The sequence below is a fragment of the Oreochromis niloticus genome, unplaced genomic scaffold (genome assembly GCF_001858045.2).
Source record: "Oreochromis niloticus isolate F11D_XX unplaced genomic scaffold, O_niloticus_UMD_NMBU tig00006539_pilon, whole genome shotgun sequence".
NCBI lineage: Eukaryota > Metazoa > Chordata > Actinopteri > Cichliformes > Cichlidae > Oreochromis > Oreochromis niloticus.
In genome coordinates, this window is record NW_020328055.1 from 121,475 (window position 1) to 131,692 (window position 10,218).

General features: G+C 45.1%; 1 protein-coding gene across 2 annotated transcripts; it reads left to right on the top strand.

The window, feature by feature from the left end:
- Positions 1–265: 265 nt before the first annotated feature.
- LOC102083129 (uncharacterized) lies at positions 266–7,898 on the top strand. 2 transcript variants are annotated; one of them, XR_003218075.1, is made up of 3 exons: positions 266–548; positions 863–7,100; positions 7,415–7,898. XR_003218075.1 is itself a non-coding variant. In XM_019357432.2 (2 exons), the coding sequence occupies exon 2, from the start codon at positions 1,071–1,073 to the stop codon at positions 6,906–6,908; it is 5,838 nt and encodes a 1,945-aa protein (XP_019212977.1). In that variant the 5' UTR covers positions 266–548; positions 863–1,070; the 3' UTR covers positions 6,909–7,406. The 2 variants fall into 2 exon arrangements, 1 of the variants encoding a protein (XP_019212977.1); XM_019357432.2 differs by lacking the exon at positions 7,415–7,898 and having other exon boundaries at positions 863–7,406.
- Positions 7,899–10,218: the final 2,320 nt, after the last annotated feature.

The following is a 10,218-nucleotide window of genomic DNA, read 5'->3' on the forward strand; positions in this document are numbered from 1 at the left end:
ATCGTCAAAGTAACCTTCACATTTCCCCAACAACACAGTGTAACAGCATCACCAACTCATAACCTGTAAACACAGTTTTCTTCACACATAAACCCAGAAATCCTGTAGTAGAAAACATCAACCAGCTATCCTGGTATAAATCACATGATCAAATCACATGAAGAACTGTAATGCTGTAGAAATGTTAGCGCTGCGCAGGTGTATACACACTTCCTCACAGTCACCTCTGTGAGCAACACAAGGTAGTGAATAACACCCCTGGTAGATTCACAGACACAGAAAGTGGCATTTAAAAGGTTAAATCATCACGCAACCTCGAATGTTGTTGTCATCTTTCTGCTCCTGTAAAAAGAAACACACATAGATTCATCTGCACCTTTGTCAGTGTGCTGCCCCTTTAAGGCAGGCATGGTAATTTGGGTGTGTGTTTTTTGTACCAGCAGACTTGCCGTAGTACCTCACCAGTGAAAAACAGTCCTGTAGCCAAACTGTTGTCTGTTCCACTTTTTGTTCACTTTTTCTTGCTGAGCCTGAGAGAGCACATGCCTGTAAGTAGTTGCTATCTGTTGTGTAAGCTTTCCCGCGATAGTTTTGTGTAGCAGTTTAGAGTTTTGTGTGAGAAACTTTCTTTTGTGAGGAAAAACGGCCTCGATGCTAACACGTTAGCCCGTCTATGGGATTTCCCATGTAACGTTAGCATTAAGCTAATCGCTAAACGCGTGGGCCTAATAACCAGTGAAAGGGTTTGGATAAGCTTGTGTTTATGGGTTATATACATTGTAGTGCATGGCTTAATGTTTGATGTTGTAAAGAAAATGCAATTACAGCAGAAATGTAATATTTATTTTTGTTTCTGTACCAGTTTTACAGTGCTTCAACAGTAAACATCTAAAACGTATCCGCTGACTCCTGGATGTTTATTGTGGACCTGTTAGCTATCTGCCAAGCTAGAAACCAGCTTCACATCCTAGTGAGGGCAGAATAGTAAAAAGGCATCGTCCCAACACGGCTACCTACAGAAAAGTGGATCTGCGTGGAAACACAGTTTCTTCTGTTTCTTCTAAGCTACAATGGATAGTAACGACGACACGCTTGAGACGCGGTCAATATGCTCCAACACCTCACGTGCCAGTCAGCGCTCTTCAGCCAGTGTCATTGCAGCCAGGGCACGGGCAAAAGCAGAGGCTGCACGTGCTCAAGCACTATTTGCACAAAAAGAGGCAGATATGTTAAAAGCACAAGCATATATTGAGGAGGAACAACAAAAAGCAGCAGCTGAGGCTGCCAGGAAGAAAGCAGAGCTGCAGGCCAGTTTGCATACCTTGAGACTAGAGGGCGCGGCTGCAGCTGCCATTGCTGAAGCGAATGTTCTTGAAGCAGCTGTTGAGAATGAATTTGGGGAGTTAGATCGGGTTAGCCTGAAAAATGAATACGTTGAGCATAATCCAAGTCCTGAACCTCACCAAGACTCAGAGCTACCAGAACTCATGCCAACTCTGATGCACCAACTACCAGTCGACAGTGATGAGATCAGCAAATACGACTTGCCTGTTCAGAGAACATCCAAATTGAGTCAAGATGCCACTTCCTATTACCCTCATACTCAAAGCCCCTGCAGGACAGGCCCATTCAAGCAAGAACATTCACACAGCTTAAATCCATCCAAGGATACGTACAGACACCAGACACAGTCACATGATATGAGACAATACAGCAGTAGCTACCAACCGCCTCAGCCTCATACAGGTGCTGCCAGAACTGACGAGCCCACTTCATCATCGACTACAGACCTGGCCAAGTATCTAATACGGCGAGAGATGATAAGCTCTGGGCTGTTAAGGTTCGACGATCAGCCGGAAAACTATTGGGCCTGGAAGCAATCCTTCCACAGTTCTACAGAGGACTTAAAACTGACGTCAAGAGAGGAGCTTGATCTGCTATGTAAATGGCTGGGACCAAAGTCATCAGAGCATGCTAAGAGGATACGAGCGGTCCACATACACGATGCAGCTGCAGGTGTAAGAATGGTATGGCAAAGGTTGGAAGACTGCTATGGATCGCCGGAAGCAATTGAAGAAGCTCTCCTAAAGAAACTGGATGATTTTCCAAGAATCTCAAATCGAGAAAATCAAAAGCTGAGAGAGCTGGGAGACATTCTCTTGGAGCTTGAAGCCGCCAGAGCCGATGGGTTCCTACCAGGCCTCAGTTACCTGGACACATCTCGGGGCATCACTCCAATCGTCCAAAAGTTACCATACTCCCTGCATGACAAGTGGGTCTCTCTAGCATCTCGTTACAAAGAAAGTCATCAAGCGTCTTACCCACCGTTCTCCTTCTTCGCAAAGTTTGTTTGTGATCAAGCCAAAATGCTCAATGATCCAAGCTTTGCCCCTCTTACAGGTGGCTGGAGGACAGGGAAGCCAGAACACCCCTTCAAATCAAACATGAAAATACCCATTTCTGTCAAAAAGACAGAAGTCTCCTCAAACTCTAAAAGCATGCAAGCCAGCCCCTCAGGGAAGAGGAGGGCCGAACCAGATGAACAATGCCCACTCCATAACAAACCACACCCCCTCAGAAACTGTCGTGGGTTTAGGAGTAAATCTTTAGATGAAAGGAAAGCTTATCTTAAAGAGAATAGTATTTGCTTTAACTGCTGCGCTTCATTCACTCATCTAGCGAAAGACTGCCACAAAAACGTTCAGTGCAGAGAGTGCAGGAGTGAGAACCACCCTACTGCGCTACACCCAGGGCTGGCCCCCTGGATATCAGAGACTCCTGTAACCACAAGAGAGCAAGGCGGGGAGCAAGAAGAAGAAGCTCCTCAAGCTGTCACAGCAAAATGCACAGACATTTGTGGGACTACCGTCAGAGCAAAGTCGTGCTCCAAAATCTGTCTTGTCAGAGTTTATCCAGCTGGCCAGAGGGAGAAAGCTGTTAAGGCGTACGTTGTTCTCGACGAGCAAAGCAACAAGTCTTTGGCAAGAACAGAGTTTTTTGAGCTCTTTGGAGTTACAGAGGGCACGGCAGCATACACCTTGAAGACCTGCTCAGGAGTTATGGAAACAACAGGGCGCCGAGCTAACAATTTCATCATGGAGTCATTAGATGGTAAGACTCACATTCCACTCCCCACCTTAATCGAATGTGACATGCTCCCTGATGATAAGTCTGAAATCCCCACACCGGAGATCGCCAGACATTATCCACATTTCAAACGGGTTGTGGATAAAATCCCGGCTATAGATCCATCAGCAAGCATCCTGATCTTGCTCGGTCGAGATGTACCACAGGCACACAAGGTTCGAGAGCGATGCAATGGGCCCCACGATGCCCCCTACGCCCAGCGTCTCGACTTGGGATGGGTGATTGTGGGAGAGGTTTGTCTCGGAAGAGCTCACAAACCGGAGTTTGTAAACGTCCATCGGTGCAACGTGCTGAGTAACGGTCGTACATCTCTGTTTGACCCTTGCACTAACAGTCTACACATCAAAGAGAAGCTTGACACTCCAGAGCAGCATCGTCAGTTTCTAGGAGCTAACGCAGCCGAAATCCTGTTTGATGGGAAAGATGGCCTTGGGGAAGGGGTCTTCCAGCAAACGCCATATGACAACAAGCCTGCCATGTCTGTGGAAGACAAACTCTTTCTGGAAATAATGGACAACGAGTTCTTCATAGACGACTCGAATAGTTGGGTGGCACCACTACCCTTCAGGCAACCAAGGCGCAAACTCCCTAACAACCGAGCCCAAGCAGTCAAGCGTCTTTTGACACTACGGCACATGCTGGAGAAGAAGCCAGACATGAAAGAACACATGATTGCCTTCATGCAGAAGATCTTTGAGGCAGGTCATGCTGAACCAGTACCACCAACCACTGGTGAACAGGAGTGCTGGTATTTACCAATCTTTGGAGTGTATCATCCACGAAAACCAGATCAGGTACGGGCAGTGTTCGACTCCAGCGCTAAGCATGATGGTGTCTCACTGAATGACATCCTGCTGAGTGGCCCTGACTTGAATAATTCACTTTTAGGAGTCCTCATCCGCTTCCGCAAGGAACCTGTAGCGGTGGCAGCAGACATAGAACAGATGTTCTATTGTTTCAAAGTCCGCCATGATCACCGGGACTTTCTACGTTTCTTCTGGTTCGAGGACAATGACCCCACCAAGCGCATCACAGAGTATAGGATGACCGTGCACGTATTCGGCAACAGCCCCTCTCCCGCTGTTGCCATATACGGCTTGAGAAGAGCAGCTCTGCAAGGACAGGAAGACCACAGTGCAGAGGCAAAACAGTTTGTTCTAAAGAACTTCTACGTGGACGATGGTCTTGCTTCCTTCCCCACCGATGACAACGCCATCCGAGTCCTGAAGGAAACCAAGGAGATGTTGGCTGATTCCAACATACGGCTACATAAGATAGCCTCCAACCACGACGTAGTAGTGGAGGCGTTTCCACCTGAGGAACGGGCTAAAGAGCTGAAAGACCTAGAGCTAGGTGTGGATCCGTTGCCTATGCAGAGAAGCTTAGGTCTCAACTGGCACCTTCAAACCGACAGCTTTACCTTTCTTGTCTCCCAGGAGGAGAAGCCCTTTACCCGTAGAGGTATTCTCTCCACAGTTAACAGCATATTCGACCCGTTGGGGTTTGCAGCTCCTATTGTAGTCCAGGGCAAGGCGATAGTCAGAGAGCTATGCGCTGAGCATTGCGATTGGGACACCCCAATACCTGCTGAAAAAGTGGCACAGTGGAAGTCTTGGAGAGACTCGCTGAAGGCACTCGAGCAACTTCACATACCAAGGCCATACCTACCTGTTTCCCTGCTTTCCACACAGCACAGGGAGTTATGTGTCTTTTGCGACGCGTCCACCATGGCCATCTCTGCAGTTGCCTACCTAAGGGCAGTGGATGATGAAGGACACTGTCTTGTAGGATTCTGCATGGGGAAATCTAAATTAGCACCCCGGCATTCCCATACTGTTCCCCGTCTAGAGCTTTGTGCGGCCGTACTAGCAGTTGAGCTGGCTGATATCTTGAGGGATGAGCTAGATGTCGAAATCCACACAGTGAAGTTTTACACAGACTCCAGAGTTGTGCTGGGCTACATCTACAACGCCAACCGGAGATTTTATGTGTATGTTGCTAACAGAGTAGCACGCATCCGGAAGTCTTCACAGCCTGAACAGTGGCACTTTGTCAGTTCGGAACACAATCCTGCCGACCATGGTACCAGACCAGTTCCAGCTGCACTGTTGAGAGATACAAACTGGTTTTCTGGGCCGTCGTTTCTTGAGAAGGATGAGAGAGTTGCGTTTACCCCACCAGAGTTCTTTGAGCTTGTTGAACCAGACAGGGATGCAGATGTGCGTCCACTGATTGCAACCTTTGCTACAGGAGCTTCTGAAAGACAGCTTGGTTCACACAGGTTTGAGCGCTTTTCCAGCTGGAAGACACTTGTATGTGGCATAGCAAAGCTCATCCAGAAAGTCAGATCCTGTGCTAAGACTCTGGGGGGAGATTCGACAAAGGTGGATGAGCGTACACAGGCAAGAACAGTAATCGTACAGACTGTACAGCACGAGGCCTTCAAAGAAGAACTCAAGAGCCTGTTCAAAGGAGAGCTTGTCCCAAAACACAGTCCTCTCAGGAAACTTGACCCTTTCTTGGATTCAGATGGTGTACTGAGAGTTGGTGGCCGCACGTCATTATCCGCAATCTCATGGGAAGAGAAACATCCTATAATCATTCCCAAAAGCAACCACATTGCTACCTTGTTGGTGCGGCATTATCATGAGCAAGTAGTACACCAAGGTAGGCACTTCACGGAAGGGGCCATCAGATCCGCTGGACTGTGGATTCTGGGAGGAAAAAGACTTCTATCAAGTATCATACACAAGTGTGTCACCTGTAGGCGGTTGAGAGGAAGTCTGGAAAAACAAAAAATGTCCGACTTACCTGCTGATCGGTTGATCCAATCTCCTCCTTTCACCCAAGTTGGATTAGATGTTTTTGGACCATGGACGGTTTGTGCCCGTCGCACAAGGGGAGGCCTTGCAGAGAGTAAGCGCTGGGCTGTTATGTTTACCTGTTTAGTAACCAGGGCAGTTCACCTGGAGGTGATAGAATCTCTGTCTACGTCGAGCTTCATAAATGCGCTTAGGCGATTCACTGCCATCAGAGGTCCAGCAAAGCTCTTTCGTTCAGACCGAGGCACGAACTTTGTCGGTGCATGTAAAGAACTTGGTATAACCCCACAAGATGCAACACTTCAGTCTTACCTGAAAGACCAAGGCTGCACATGGGACTTCAATCTTCCACACTCCAGCCACATGGGGGGAGCATGGGAAAGAATGATAGGGATGGCTCGCCGCATTTTGGATAGCATGTTACTCAAGATGCATTCCCCTAGTCTTTCACACGAAGTGCTCACCACGCTGATGGCAGAGGTTGCAGCCATCATGAATGCCCGGCCAATAGTCCCTGTGTCTTCAGATCCAGACATGCCGATCATACTCACCCCTGCTATGCTTTTAACACAAAAGGTGGACTCCGTGTCTGCTCCCTTGGAAGACATTGACCTCAAGGATCTCTACCGAAGTCAGTGGAAGCAAGTTCAAAGCCTTGCGGATTCATTCTGGAAAAGATGGCGTCAAGAGTACCTGACGACACTCCAGCCGAGAAGGAAATGGCAAGCAGAACAAGCCAGCCTGCAAGTTGGAGATGTTGTGCTCCTAAAGGACAAGGAGGCTAAACGAAATCAATGGCCCACAGGACTTGTGGTAAATACCTTTCCGGGTCAAGACAGCAGGGTCCGGAAAGTGGAGGTGAGAGTTGTTCAAGGAGGCACCCCCAGGGTGTATTCAAGACCCGCCACTGAAGTTGTGTTGTTACTCAGAGGGACATAGTGGTATAGTCCTCTATACCAGGCGGGGAGTGTGCTGCCCCTTTAAGGCAGGCATGGTAATTTGGGTGTGTGTTTTTTGTACCAGCAGACTTGCCGTAGTACCTCACCAGTGAAAAACAGTCCTGTAGCCAAACTGTTGTCTGTTCCACTTTTTGTTCACTTTTTCTTGCTGAGCCTGAGAGAGCACATGCCTGTAAGTAGTTGCTATCTGTTGTGTAAGCTTTCCCGCGATAGTTTTGTGTAGCAGTTTAGAGTTTTGTGTGAGAAACTTTCTTTTGTGAGGAAAAACGGTCGCGATGCTAACACGTTAGCCCGTCTATGGGATTTCCCATGTAACGTTAGCATTAAGCTAATCGCTAAACGCGTGGGCCTAATAACCAGTGAAAGGGTTTGGATAAGCTTGTGTTTATGGGTTATATACATTGTAGTGCATGGCTTAATGTTTGATGTTGTAAAGAAAATGCAATTACAGCAGAAATGTAATATTTATTTTTGTTTCTGTACCAGTTTTACAGTGCTTCAACAGTAAACATCTAAAACGTATCCGCTGACTCCTGGATGTTTATTGTGGACCTGTTAGCTATCTGCCAAGCTAGAAACCAGCTTCACATCCTAGTGAGGGCAGAATAGTCAGGTGGGGGTTAACTTCACACAGTGATGTCAGTCAGTCTGTCAGCTTCTGTCCGCTTTTACCAGTCAGTCAGTTTTATTTTCTCTCACTCATTCATTCATGCATTCATTCATTCTTTCTTTGCTGACGGTGGAAATTATTGTCGCATTTTCATTTCCACTTCTCAGCAAAATGACGTCATTTCAAAAAGAAAAGAAGAACTTTATATTGGATTCTCTCGCTTAATCCTTTTTTGGGTAGGGACCTATTTTCTAATTGTCCCATATAAGTGACTTTCTCCAGAGCCCATTGTAATCTTTTGGAGAAACTCACTTGCAACAATTTTCTCGACGACACGTCGTATAGCGCTTCTGTTCTAATCGTGCAGATCTGCTCAAACAGAGATCATCAAACAAAACTTTCAGTGCACTGTGAAAGTATCAAAATAAAAAGGCCTCGTTAAGTCATGACACATGCTCCTCATCTCAGGAGGGTAAATCATACCATTAGCATGGTTTATCATACCATCATACTAATTGGCAGGCTCAACTTCACAACAAAGAAAAATCATCAGCTAGATAAACTCCAAACCAACCATCAGCCGCACAACACACAACATAAGCCTCATGTCTCATTAGCTATGAATTTTAATCCCCAGGACTGTACTTTTTACTCATTTAGGCCACAAATTTTATTTAGTTTTCCTTTTTCCCCATCATCATAAAACATGTGACATGTTGTCATACATTTCGCAAAAGAAATTTGTTCTCATGTATTCAGAGTTGTGTATCTGGGTGCAGGATTCACTCGCACATCACAACAGGAAACTCACTGTTTTAGAGTCTCCACTCCAACACATCCCATTCACTCGTACTAGAATTCAGTCACCTTTCATTAATCTAAGAACCATCAACTAATTTGCATATCAGCTATTAACCCACTAAGTTGACAGGACAACAGAAATGCATGTTCAAAATATTATCACAAAAATAGAATTTCCCTCATACAGTAAATGACTTGTTCTGCATCAATCAGGCAGAAAGCATCTCCCAATTTACTATATTAACAACTAAATTTATTGTCTGATCACTGGTTGGTCAAACCAGAATCTTTTTTTTCCCACAAAAGTTAAACTGTTGTCCTGCAACCTAGAGAGTTAACTGTCAGCATTGGATAAATTCAGCATTTGATAACAAGTGTCTGTTAAATTTACACTATTTTAACACTGATGAGAGACAACAAGCTGATTTTCATTGCATGTCTGTTTGTGTTATTAGGCAGGTTTAATCAATGTCTCTGGAGCTGCATCTCCAGCAGGGCATGTTCTTAAAGCTGCCTTTCCTACACACTTCTCTGCTATTAATTGATCTTTTTTTTTTTTTTTTTTTTTTTTTTTTTAAACTAATGTGCTATGAGTCCACTGATCTTTGCATCACTCCTCATCACACTAAGTGACTTGGATGAGATGATAAACAGACTCACATGCTCAAGATGCTGTCTACTTTTCATGAGCTCTCTTGTGTTTGTGTTAGTAGGATTAATGCATGTTCTGCTTGTGTGTGTGATTTTGTATATATTTCTTTTTGCAGTGTTTCAGATTCCTTCACAATTTTCCACTTAAGCAGTCAGTTTTCTTTTCCCCAGGTTTGCTAACCCAAATTTTGATTTCCCACATTAAACAGCAGAATTCCTCTGTGTCCTTACTTACTTTCACTCTGTTGTCCTCTCCCACTTCAACAGTCCAATAGCCGGCAGTTCTTCTTCAGCTTTGTCCTGTGTTCCACTGTCTCTTCTTGCCATTTTACTCCAAAAGTGGCAAATGTCAAACTCCAACAGTCTCCTCATAGGTTCTTTTCAAAAGTTTTCTTCACAGGCACAGTGATGTTGCAGCTTGCTGGAAACACAGTGTCATTCATTCAATCAGTCAGAATGATGGGTTTGCTCTTCTTCTCTGATGCTGTTTGTCCACACTGCTGCTGCTTGCTGGGTCTCTTTGCTCAGGACTTTGCTGCTGTTTCTTTATCTGCCATGTTATTGCTCTTTGGAGCTGCATTCCTTGTCTTCAGGGAGGAGTGAGAGCTCACTTGTGAGGATGAGGGACACATGGAGCTGTAAATAAGTTAGCCAGAAATTGGCCTGAACATTTCCAATAGTGTTAAACTATAACTTTATTCCGACTGCTGCATGTGAAAAACTGATCCAGGTCTGCTTTTCATCTGAAAGTGACAAAACTAAGACATTTCCATTATTATTATCACTGCTTAACCAACACACATCTCTCTCTGTTTTTTGAACTCTTCTTCCTTAAAGGCAGAAAATGAGATTGTAGTTGTTCTTGGCTGATAAACACAAAACCTTTTTCCTATTATTGTTTTCATCTACAATATAAACTTCGTCTCTTTTTTTACTCTTTTTTTATAACTGGTGACCTGCAGAATCACCGTTCTCACAATTGGAGGCAATTACTTTTACACAGCGCACACACTGTGGCGTCAGGCACATTCACACTCACTCTTTTCCATCTGCATAAATAAAACATATGGCTGATGATGGTGATCCATAAGTATGATCACAAGTTTATCTAGTTAGTTTTCAACCCAACAAAACAAATAAACAGAAACATGATGCTGATGCTATAAACACTCTACACACATGAGTCAAGATACAGGAAAACTGCTGCGCATCTGAAAGAACTCACGGA